Raw genomic sequence first — 12,838 nt, forward strand, 5'->3', positions numbered from 1 at the left:
TTTGGAGGAGCCAAAGAAACATGCATATTTTCTTGAGTGAGCATCCCGAGCTTCACAACATGAATCGAGAAAGTTACTGCACCCTCCGCCCTTAAATATAAGATTAGATGTGACATATCCTAATATAATGAATTTGAACAGATGAGTGATATGATGTAATTGTGCATTACATAATCATATATTTGTTACTCCATCCGTCCTTAAATATAAAGGATTTTGGTTGGATGTAACATATCTTGCATCATATCACTATCATTCCTGGTTGTAGTGATTTTGTAGCTATTCACAGAGCAGAACGAAATTGATGACTCCATAGAAGTGAGTGGCTCATTGTTCGCACCTGGTTGCGCTGGCCAGCAGGTGCAAATTTAGAACATAACAATGAGTTTACCTCTAAAGAAAAATAGAGTGTAGATTGTTTACACATGATTGCGGTGGCCCAAAATCTGGAGTACAAGATGAGGTTGTAGATCTTGCATTTTCCCCTGCATAAACTTAATGGGCATAGTCCCGCTTGATAATTAAAGCATGCTACATTAAGCTCATTATTAATTTAGATGAAGGTCCTCATGGTCTATCATGCGTGAAAGGGCATGTAGCCTAGTGGTTGCAGTGACCTGAGTAGCACCCTATAGTCCTGAGTTCAAATCTACATATGAGCGAATTTCAGATTAGGTTATTTAAGGGCGAAGTTCCCTACTTGATAGGCTAAGATCTCAATTTAAAAAGGCTGCATATATCCAGTTGGATGTAGTGGCTAGGTAAAAATACCCATCTCTAAAAAGAAAAAAATATACAAATGACATGCACAGCCAGCAGAGGATTTAATATCACTTTCTTTTTTTTTTCCTGTAGACATTTCATTTGTGCTATGAGTTTCAACTTGAAAGTGAGCTAACCAAACTGAAGTACAAATTACAAAAACAAACACGCATATATGAACCACCAATAACTGAGAAGTCCATAGAAACAACATAGCTAGGTTATATAGGTCCAATAGTGAGTTTTATTTACAAAGGTTGAAAGGTAGTATCTCAAAGTTTGACATCACAAGAGATGCACCAACAAAAACGAAATTGGATTTAAGGAAATTGTTCTGTCTCCATGCATGACATCTTCAACACAAACACACAAGGCACATGGCCTTCATTGAATTGATCTTAGTCGGACCGGGACGCAATGAACTTGATCAGGTCATATCCCTTCTTTGGGGGAGGTGGTGCTCTGGCCAGGACAGGGTACTCGTTGTCATCCATGCCCTGCTTCCTTGCATTCTTTGGGCACCAGACGCCTAGCTGCTCCTTCCTTGCTACCTCCTGGAATTCCTCAAGCTTCTTGATGGCTGCCCTCCTCTCCCTCGAGTCCCATCTCCTCCTCTCAAGTTGACCATACCCTCTCTGCAAATGGAGAGATACACAATGGTTATCACATGATTTTTTTTTTCAAAAGAAATCTAAAATAAGTCAGCAACACAAAATCTTAGACATGTATTTCAGGAGTTTGAGTATGTCAAGGAACAGATGTTAGTGAACACAACCTACAATCTTATATGCTAAAGTTAGTGAATTCCAAATGTAACGTAATTTAACAATATATACTTATTATAAGAGGTTATTCGTGATTGAAAAGAAAATATTGAAAAATAAATTGCAATGGAAAAACCCCAAATCAGGTCTACAATAAAGTTTTTTTTTCTGTGTGCTTATAAGCTAAAGGTCGATAGGGGTGAAAACAACCACGAGAACTAATTAACTAACTTCAATATATAAATACCATTTAAGTGAAAACTCTGTCTAGAATTGCATACCTCTAGCATCTCAGCATTGATGCTATTGTCGGTCTCACTATCGAGTAGAGTCACGCCGAGGATTTCTCCGGTTCCCTGACCCTGCAATTTCCCTCCCGAAGCAGCATCTCGCTCTTCGACAATAGCCTCAAATTCTCTCCCATTGTCAAGCAAGATACTGTTCAGATACATAGCTGCCTCTTGCCCAAGATAGTCATTTAGACTGGGCACCTTCACAAAGGCAAGGCTGCACAGCTTTGCAAGGGGAGGAATAGAGGAAATGGATAGATTGATAGGTCTCAGGCAACTGTGAGGAACAAGTTCTTGGTTTCCATAGTCAATGTAAAATACTTCAAACTCAGGTCCTTCAACTCCCTGACACTCACCTATAATCTGTAAAAGAGTAGGTGTTCATATTATGTTATAATAATGCCATACTTACATGAATGGATGCAACATGATTTTATATATATGTAAGAAAAAAAAGTAAAAGATTACCATGGCTCTGTTCCATGAATTGTCGCAGCGGAACAATGCAAGCACCATTTCTCCCTTCATAGGAGTAAATGGAGCTGTGTTTGAATCATCTGGTAATGGGTCTATATCCTTAGAAGTTACTGATTCATCCTTAGCCACATCAGAAGATGGGTCTTCGGCATCCAAAGTTTCAGGTAAATCTTTTGTCAAAGTAGCAACCTCTTTTGAAGTTTCCAGCTCTTTCACTTCTAAAGCTTCAGCTGGATCATCCTTAATGTCTAAAGAAGCAAGCTGATGACGTACGAACTCCACATGTTCATCAGCAAGTGCTTGGACATAAAACATTCCAGCACCTAGCACTTCAGTGACAATAACCTTAAAGAAATAATAAGTCGAGTTAGCATAGTATTTTTGATACATTTAACTATATAGAACATTAAATTCAACAAACAAACCTTTAGAGTCTCTTTATTATCATAAAGAGAGACGTTGGAAACTTCAACTTCCTCGTAGTTCTCCCATACCTTTAAATTAACAAGTGATTTAACATATTTTTTTTATTTTAGAGATAATAAAGAGCCAGCATTAGAAGAAATTTATTTAACCTATTAAAAATAGATGTGTCTAACCTTCAATTTCTTTTGCTTTGCAATTTTTTCAGTCTTTAAGAGAACCTGAGCATCTGGCATCTTATCCACTGCAAATGAGCTGATCTTAGCAAGACCAGCCTCCAAAAGAACCGAAGCCACATTGATATTAGATTCCCATAAGGAACCTAAGAATGTTCCAGTTCTATCAACTGTGTTGATCTCAATCTGCAAAGTCATTCAAAATTCTTAGAAAATGAAAACAATTTTAATTATACTGATTGAAGGCTCTCCTAGGAGAGCCCAACATTAATCCTAATGGATGAAAAAAAACAGCTATAAAGAGCCCAACGGCCCAACATATTAGTGGGTAAAGGAAAGCTTAATTCCCACATAAATAGAAAATTCTATAAATTTTCAACTCTATTCTATAAATGTTCAACTCTACTGTATAGATTTAGTTTCTAGCCATAAAAGAAAGGGAAGAGTTCCTGCTGAACTACGGTATAGATTTAGTTTCTACACTATATATCATATACTAGTATATATCTACTGTTGAATTGTTATTAAGGTCATGACCATGTACCTGCAGTGCTGCATCCGAAAGTGTTCAAACCAAATTACAGAACAAAAGGATGGCAGCCCTAATTTAGTTGGTTGATTGTAAATTGTAAGTATGTACATATTGCGATGCTAGCTAGGTTGTGGGAATAAAAATTAGTTTTTGCAAGATAATATGTTCAAATGTTAATAGAACGATTTCTTTTAAGTTAAGCGACTAAAGTAGCCTAATTTAAATACTAGGTTTTTGTTCATTATCTAATTATATATAAATATACAATTATAGTTATGGATCCTGCATGGTAGACTTTAGGCAATATTATAAATATAAATTTAATGAACATAAAAAAGATTTGTTCCAAACAATAATTTTAGGGCTGAATTAAATTTGAATTATGGTAAATAAGAAATATAAAATATAAAAAATCAGAATATATAAATTAAAAAGGAATATGTCAGTTAAATTTCCAAAAAAAAATAGAGACATTATTGCGCTTCATTTCTATGTAGAAATTAAAACATACCTACTCTCTCCGTCCCAAAATATAAGCATTTTTAGAATAGTGACAAGTCAAACTTTTTAAATTAATTTTGACTATTAATAGCAAAGAAATAAAAAAATATCAATACTACTCCCTCTGTTCCAAAATATAAGCATTTTTAAATAGTGACAAGTTAAACATTTTAAATTAATTTTGACTATTAATAGTAAAGAAATAAAAAATATCAATCATGTAAATTTGATGTTACTAGATTTACCATTAAACAAACAATCATAATATGCAAATCTTTTTATTTAAACATCTTACTTTTATAAATATTATTGGTCAAAGTAGCATCTCGAAGACCATATCGAGATAAAAATGGTTATATTTTAGGACAGGGAATATTATATAGCTTGTCAAACCAATGAACACAAAAGCTAAAAGCTAAAGCACCGGACATAATAAAGAATTAATATGTACCTCGACATTCCGTTGCAGTATCCTTCTCCTCATCATTGTGATGGCCTCATCAGAGTAGGGCTCATCTCTACCGGGGCACCGAACACCAGAAAGCGCAAATGCAATGGTGCAAGTCTCTTTAGGGATCGTCACTTTGAAACGATGGCCGCTGAAAACGTACTCAACAATGGCAGAATGCCTCCTGCTGCGTTGCAACAAGTGAAGGAATTCCTTCGCCTTCTTGGGTACCTGTCGAAACAGAATTGGAGGCCACTTAAAATGTTATATAAGCAAAGGCTCATAAATAACAAAGTTAAAAATTCTAAATGACAAGGTTGCTTTAAAACGGCCCGCCTGCATAAGTAATTAAAAGGGGGCCGTCTACGAAAATACTTTCCGTAGTACTCCCTCCATTTCATATTATAAATCGTTTGACATTTCATATTATAAACTTTGTTAAGTTTGATCAAGTTTATAAAAAATTTGAGCAACATATAAAGTATCAAATTAGTTTCATTAAATCTAACACTGAATATATTTGACAATATGTGTGTTTTGTCTCGAAAATATACCACTATATTTTTCTATAAACTTAATCAAATTTTAAAAAATTTAACTAGAAAAAAATTCAACCGACTTATAATATACTACCTCCATATTTTAATGTTGGACGCCGTTGACTTTTTATCCAACGTTTGGCCACTCGTTTTATTCAAAAAATTTATGTAATTATCATTTATTTTATTATAACTTTATTCATCATCAAATGTCTTTAAGCATGAAATAAATATTTTCATATTTGCATAAAAATTTTGAATAAGATGAATGGTCAAACATTAGACAAAAAGTCAACGGTGTCATATATTAAAATATGGAGGGAGTAAAACGGAGTAAATAGTGTTTACCCTCGTCAAATCTGTCATATGAATAGGAGGGCACTCCTTCTTGGAGTGGTAGCCTTTCTTCGTCTTCTCAGCTCGCGCATGGGCAGCTATGAGAGCATCGTAGTGATGCGACCTGTCCTCGTAGTCACGGTGCCTGGTGATGTCGGCCAATCCGCGCGAGAGCAGCAGCGCCGCAACGTTGATCCCGAGCTGATTATTGCTGCTGTACGAGCTAGTAGCGGTTTCTCCATCAGCATGCGATGAGCTGGGAAGGAACACCGACCCGTACTCCAAAACTCTGGTTTCAGTCGAGTTAGTTCTCGGGCCAGCAATCTGCCCGTCTGCAATGTTGATCCTCCTCGAGTACTCCATTGAGACATTGACCTGAAAATCAGGTCAATTTTGAATAAGAGTGATGTTCATAACGCTGAATAATTAAAAGGGAAACAAGATTCTGTAGGGGCTTCGTGATGATTATGCATGTTATGTAATTATAATTAAGCGTGCTTACTTGTTTTCCAATCAGTCTTGTGCGCAGGAATTCCTTTGCTATGCGAGCAAATTGTTCAGACGATTTGTTCTCTTCTGAAGGCTTTTCAAACTTGGGGGGTCTGATGCTTGAAAGATTAACTCGGCGTTCTGCTGAAGGACTGCCATAAGGTTCAGCGTCATCAGCGATGACTAGGCAGTACCCGTTCACAACCTCTATCACCTGGAAAATTAAACAACCATTCACAGGGTCAGCTGTGTTGCTGTGCTGCAGAATCTGATATTTTCTTTCTTATAGTTATAAGGTAGATGTAGTTGAATAGGAGTAATTGGTACATATAAAAAACTGCAAATAAAAGTAATTATATATTATGGATCATCATGCTGAAGTGCAAGCTGCTACAAGGTACTGCAGCAAGAGACGGGAAGTGATTTTAATAAGCTATAGGGCATGTGACATGTTTTGTTCCCATGTGATTCAATATTAATGGTTCCTGAAAATTTTGACTAACATAATGCTACAGATTATTGTATCACATATCTTCTCATAAACATGTAAGGTCAAATTCAATTCACAATGTATTGTGAGAAACAGAAGTGATAAAACTAATTACTAGGCGGCCATATTTTTTCATGTACTCTAGAGAGAACTTGAGCTTTCACGTTTCCATAGTAATAAATGACACCATAATATATGTGTTCAATTGAATTTAATAGAAAAATGAGCAATTGAAATTTGAAAATCATTAGTGTCCAAAAATGGATGGTCAAGACCACTCACTTTTCCTGTGAACTTTTGGTTGTGAATTGGCTTTGTGTTTGTCACCGGGGGCTTAAATCCAGTCCAGATTCTTAACTGTTCCTTCTTAACCTGAAGATCAGCATTCCTCAACTTTGTCTTAAGTTGAGGATCAAGCACATTTGCACTCCATTCAACATACTTTGCGAGTCCCTATACAATGTGACAAGAACATTGGTAAGTGGAGTGAAAGGAAAATTTGAGTGGTACGACATGGAGAAACAATATTCGTCATACATTTTGAACCAGATCAAGTGCCAAGTCCTTTACAACATCCCCATCAGAATAATAAACTGAACCAAATATGTTGTTGAAATTGTCTGTACCCTCCATCACAATCCGCACCTAAAGGCAAATGGAAAAAAGATAGTGATCAGAAATTATATCTTTTACAATATGTTTACACTAATAAACCCCCACAAATTAGCATGGTATTGACAGTAACAATACATATGAAAACTGGAAAAAATAATAACTTACTTCTCTGTTAAGCACCCGTGTCTCGGTGAAGTGCTTAGCTTCTTGTCCAAACCTGTCTGGTGGGACTTCAGAATAAATGTCAGCTGATGCCAATAGTTTCTGTGCTGCTGCCATTGGTGCTGGAGTAGCGGAAGCTTCTCCATTTGCTGCGCCATTGCCAACTCCAGCTTGAGCATTTGGGGGAGGAGTTGCTCGTCTTCCCATGGATGGGGCCTGGATCATAGTACAAAATCAAAGTTCGTCATCCAAGCAGTTAACATTAACAGATTCATGTATATTTACATGTTTATATATAATAATGCTCAAGATGTACAAACATTAAAAGGATCTATAAAAGAATATATATAACTCAAACTTACTATCAACAAATTGTGTTATACTACTTGCTAAAGTAACTCTCATAATAATTATTATATCATACAGACTAGTGAGAACAAAGACTGATTAGAAGCATGCAATCAATACACAGTTCAAATCTTGAAAACATAAATAAAACGAATGGAGAAAATGCATGTGATTAATAAATAATATACACCTCATATTTAGTGTTGGTTGATAAAACTTTAATCAGGTTGCCATGGTCCTAATTATCCTCAACTAGCATTCATCCATGGTAGCATATACGATTACATATAATGTATATAAAAGGGGCTACACATCAGCTCCATACCTGGACGCCAGCAACGTAAACTTGGACATAAAGGAAACTGGGAATCAAGTGCACACGAATAGTACTTCCATCGCGAACATGCTCTACAATGGCTTCCAAGCTCTTCCCTTTGTTTTCAGCAACGAAACCCTTGGCATCGAAAGATCTGCCATCTCCAATTGTCGATGGTGGCAGATCTCTTATTGACGACTCAAGAGCGCCAGGAAGCTGGAAGTAAAACGAGATAGATATATGCATCAGTGATATGATCATAGATATGATGGTGCGGCAGCGCATGTTGTGTCGTCGTAAGACAAAACGGGAAACGATTCTAAACTCTCGAGAGAACTTTCCCTCCCGTTATTTGCATGTCATTCAAACAGTTACAAAAAAGACGAAATACTAGAACTAACCTTGCTCCAACGGCCTAAGCCTTGGTCCCTGGCAATCGTCTCCAGCCTTAGCAGCTCAGCAACATACGGGCTTATTTCTCCCTTCTGCCCTTGCTCTTTCACCTGATCTCGGCCAAAGCAAAAAAAAAAAAAAAAAAAACTCAATTCAGAATCGAGCATGATCATCATCAATCGATACAAATTAACACGATAACTAGCTAGAGAGAGAGAGAGAAAAAAAAATGGAGTAGTTCTTACCTTAGCAAGACCTGCAGCTACTACCATGCAAGCGACATTCTTCTCAGCAAAGAAGACCATGCCGAATTTGCGGCCCGAGGGAGAAGCAGTGTATTCTACTCGAAACCTGACGTCTTGTCCGATGAGGAGCCTCCTCAGGTACTCCCTGCTCTCCCATGCGAAAGGCTCGTCCATCCCACCTCGTCGAGCCTGCAATTGCATAATAAACATAATAGTAGTATGTGAGCCAATATATATAGCTTGTATGACTGTATTTGCACCAGCTGCAACAAGCTAACAAGCCGATCGAGGATACCAATTAAGCCCAAAACCTTGTAGACATTACTCAAGGAAGGCCCACAATTCAACAACACGAGAGGCGTCAATGGGCTTCGGCATACTTTCTTCTACGAGAAATTTTATAGGAAGATTACACCGGAAATTTTGGTACTACCTCCAAGTACTTATTTGTAGTACTAGAGGTAACCATAATTTCTAGTATAAAATTTGGTATCTCCAGGTACTGAGTAGCTCGAGGTACCAAAAAATTTCATTAAGAATGGTAAAATTACCCTTCTTTTAATGTTTGAGCTTTTACCCAATCATCAAAATTGAGATGTTCTTGTCCATTAACATTATTACTCCTATGAATTCTAATATGACTAAACTACCGTGGGCAGGTAATTCTAATGAGATTTACTCCGGTCCAATAAAAAGTATCTCGAGGTATCGGTACCTCACGGTACTAAATTATTTCTAATCGTTAGATTTTGTTGGACGGGATGGGCATTGTTAGATTCAACGATCAGAAACGATTTGGTACCATGAGGTACCAGTACCTTGAGGTACTTTTTGTTGGACCGGAGAAAATCTCAAATTCTAATATGTTTTTGAAGTTGTATTTTCTTCAAACGTACACACACATATATATAAGATTGATAATTTGAAGTTGTATTTTCTTCAAACGTACAGATATATATAAGATTGATGAAATACCCTCCTTGGCGATCGATCGATCAGAGATCTTACCAGGCTGGGCGCGATGATGCACGACAGCGTGACGGACATCTCCGGCGGCGGGATGACCTCCTCCGCCTTGGATGTGTCCATGATCACCACCGTATCTCCCGACGGGACGGACTTCACTTTCCCCTTCCACACCGGCGCCGCCGCCGGCACGGCGCCACCGGTCACCATGGTAAGAAGCTAGTAGCTAGATTAGGCTCCCTGCAACGAGATAAGAATTCGTTAATTAGCAAACTAAAGAACAAGGTAAAAAAAAAAAGAAGGCATTCATGCAAGCATTATGTTTGCGTGATCGATCGATCGATCACGCAGATCACAGCGATTCTAGAGGTGTTATGAGGCTGCACTCAATCGATTAAATTTCAACTTATCAAATTGCACTATACATTGGTACCAATCAATCGATTAATTACGTACAAAGATCAAGTTATCAAATCTGATCGATCTGGACCAAATTAAACACGTACGTATATAGATGTGGATCAAGGGAAGATTTTATATATGGTAATCGATCAAAAGAACCCAATCAAGACCAAATTAAAAGAAGGGCATGCATATGCATGTAAGTCTCTAAAACCTAATTAACTAATCCAAGGAGAAAGAAAAAACTCACCGGCCGAACTAGATGCGACGTCGGCGGATCTCGCGAGTGCCTCGTACTGTCGTCGAGGGTTTTGGGTGTCTTTGCGAGAGAAAAACAAAACGGGTAGGGGTAGGATATATCGGTTGGGCGGACGTACGTACGCCCTATTTGTAAGGAGATTACGGTTGTGTGGCGCTGTTGGGGAGGAAGTTGGAGTCGTGTCCAGAGTCCAGAGATCCGCGGCTTCGTTGGCACTCGTATGCGTTTTGATCACGTCCGTCCCCTGTATGGTTTTGATGACTTGCGTCCCGGGCTCTGAGCCCTGATTTTTTTTTCTTTTGCACATGCCAAGGCATTTTCAGTTTGTTGACACTTCCAATCTTATTAAATGTTGGCATTGCTAAATTTTGATAAGACAATAAAGTATACACACTTCAACCATTATTATCTCACTAAATTTTAGCAGTTGTAGAAGCTTCTTCTTTTAAAACTCTACCAAAATTTGCCAAAGGTATCGACACAGATAAAGCCAACACTGTCAAATTTTGGTAATGCCAAAATATGCTAAAGTTTTATTACCCAAATGTGAAATGGTTTATTTGGGCAACAAAGTGAACTAGCCCTTAGTCCTTTTTGAAAGCTTGTTTTACAAATAGACCTCTAAAAAAACTGAAATTAGACTTTTTTTCGCGACAGTAACATCATTAGCACCGTGGTCTAACATGACGGCGTCCCTAGCCACCCCATGGAAGCTAAACCACTCATATCATATATGAAGCCTATGATGTTGGCGCCGCGAAAAAGGTTCATTATTGGGATAAGTTTTACAAAAGATCCATTTGTGAAATAAGTTTTCAAAAGGGACCAAAAAGTGAAAAAAAAATCTAGGCTCTCTATCACCGATCGATCCATCGGCCCGCAGCCCCGCACCGCATCTCTCCAGGCTCGCCCCCTAGCGATCAATCTCTCTAGCGCACATGACTCGCACTCGCACTGCCACCCCCACTCAATCGATCTGGGCACGCTAACTAGCACACGAATCACCCGAGAGTGAAGGAGGAGGAGAGAGCGCTGGTGGAGGACAAGCACGCCGGCGTCATCGCGTCGGCGTCTGTCCTAGCTGGCTCAGTACTAGAAATTTTTTTTTGCAAGCGGTCTAAAATGATCTTCCGAGGCAAACGGCTAATCCACCTGTAGGCAAAAGCCTGCGAGCATCAAGAGGAGGAAGAGCTCGTCGGTGTTCAAGAAGCTAGCTAGTTCGTCGTCCTCTTTCGCAAGAAGTGCACATTGAGGCCCTGCCGGCCGTAGCTCTTTCAACACTCCGCACATCGGCCTAATCAAAGTCCGCATGAAGTCTAGGGCCGTTTTGTATACTTTATCTTGACCATGGAGAACGCAGATGGAATTATCCGGAGGAGTGCTTCATTTAGTACTACCTCCTTCTCTAAATGTTTGCCGCTGTTTAGTTTAATTTTGAGCTAACCAACAATAAAAATAAATTGAGGGTATTATACAGTAATAAATGCATATGAACATGCATGAGAAAAATAATGGTACTACTATAGTACTCCACTACAAACAAACCACCACGATTTCAATTTTTCATTTAGATTGGTAATAAAAAAAAGGCCCAACTAGCTTTGACATAAAGGAATCCCATTTAAGGACCAACTAGTTCTCTTGAACAATTATTAAACAATTAATAGTGACTAAATTATATATGAGAGAAAATAAATAGACCTTCTCACACAGCTAGCTACAACAACTATATAGTAAGAGATTTAAAACCTTGGTGCTCACTTTAGTCCAGTGATGAGTCCTTCAATGCACCACCCCAATGCGCGGCATGGATCCCAGCCACAACTGATCAACGTCCCACCGCCCCCACCGCTGAATTGCGTTGATCGTCAAGCCTGTCTGCAAGCTCGCAGTTAGTGTCCTAAATATGGGACACCCAATACTTACGCATTAAGCTCAGCAGGGTACACCATATATATACTAAGTGTTATACGGGATCAAGCCACATACATGAAAGGTGTTTTGGATAAGGAACAAGAAATAGAGTATCATTTGGGCGCTACAAGGTTTATTTGGATCGTATCCATACTTCAGTTTTGAGAGATATAACCTGACCAGGGTACGTTCCGAATTCCCCTCCAGATCAGAACCCTCATCATCCCAATCTTCATCAAGACATTGCTGCTGTGGATATTCCGGCGAAGGATACTTCGATGATTTCGGATCTGGGAGACATGACCTGACCTGAGTGCATTCCCTTATAGATTGGAACCATTGTCATCCAACAATTTGATTCGTTAAGATCAACAAAGCACGTTGCCGCTGTGGAAAGCAACAATTTAGTATTGTCGACGGTGAGGCCTTCGCCTAGATCGACTAGTTTCGAACTAACATACGCCGCCAAAAAAATCCGATCCATCTGACAATTGTGCCAAAGTCTTCGGATCTTCGTTGCAATGTTGCTTACTACTACGAGAACCCATAGACAAATCGAATCACCAAGCCATAGCCACAAACCACACTGATAAATAGCTAGGAGGAGATCAATCGCTATTCGTCGACATCAAGTCGCCAGATTGATCGTAGTTAGCGGGTTAGAAATTAGAATAACTAATATGCTCCCCTATTGTAATGCGTGTGGTGAATGCTAAAGATATATACATATAAAGTAGAGTAGGATTATTACTCATCTTAAGACCCGAACCACTATTAAAATCCTTGTCCCCTATCTACTTAATGTACTATCTCACGTATACCTTATATCTTCATATTCTATAAATACTGTTGTCATATACAATCATTTCGACCTTTTTTCCAACTTCTACTCTCTTGGTTTAACCAGACATACACTTCCAAATTGTTACATATTATTTTTTATGAAAAAATCCCATATAAAATTTATTTTAGAAAGTCATATTAATTATTT

At 38.3% G+C, this 12,838-nt stretch overlaps 1 protein-coding gene across 2 annotated transcripts; it reads right to left on the reverse strand.

Moving 5' to 3' along the window:
- Positions 1-852: 852 nt before the first annotated feature.
- LOC127770031 (ribonuclease TUDOR 1-like) lies at positions 853-10,100 on the reverse strand. Of its 2 annotated transcripts, none has more exons than XM_052295697.1 (16): positions 9,925-10,100; positions 9,315-9,512; positions 8,307-8,495; positions 8,070-8,171; positions 7,678-7,884; positions 7,008-7,220; positions 6,765-6,872; positions 6,510-6,680; positions 5,751-5,951; positions 5,261-5,623; positions 4,377-4,604; positions 2,893-3,078; positions 2,719-2,787; positions 2,285-2,638; positions 1,808-2,179; positions 853-1,397 (listed from the first exon to the last, which is right to left on the reverse strand). In XM_052295697.1, the coding sequence occupies exons 2-16, from the start codon at positions 9,480-9,482 to the stop codon at positions 1,161-1,163; spliced, it is 3,168 nt and encodes a 1,055-aa protein (XP_052151657.1). In that variant the 5' UTR covers positions 9,483-9,512; positions 9,925-10,100; the 3' UTR covers positions 853-1,160. The 2 variants fall into 2 exon arrangements, with proteins under 2 accessions (XP_052151657.1, XP_052151659.1); XM_052295699.1 differs by lacking the exon at positions 9,925-10,100 and adding an exon at positions 9,779-9,849.
- Between the last annotated feature and the right edge of the window lie 2,738 nt (positions 10,101-12,838).

This window comes from Oryza glaberrima, chromosome 4, assembly GCF_000147395.1.
Source record: "Oryza glaberrima chromosome 4, OglaRS2, whole genome shotgun sequence".
Taxonomy (NCBI): Eukaryota; Viridiplantae; Streptophyta; class Magnoliopsida; order Poales; family Poaceae; genus Oryza; species Oryza glaberrima.

Excerpts from the sequence above, each read along its gene's own strand:
- LOC127770031 (XM_052295697.1), bottom strand. The coding sequence starts at position 9,482 with ATGGTGACCGGTGGCGCCGTGCCGGCGGCGGCGCCGGTGTGGAAGGGG. Across the intron at positions 4,605-5,260 it reads ATATGACAGATTTGACGAGG|GTACCCAAGAAGGCGAAGGA; the intron begins GTAAACACTATT and ends CTGTTTCGACAG. Across the intron at positions 2,788-2,892 it reads CAAAGCAAAAGAAATTGAAG|GTATGGGAGAACTACGAGGA; the intron begins GTTAGACACATC and ends GTTAATTTAAAG.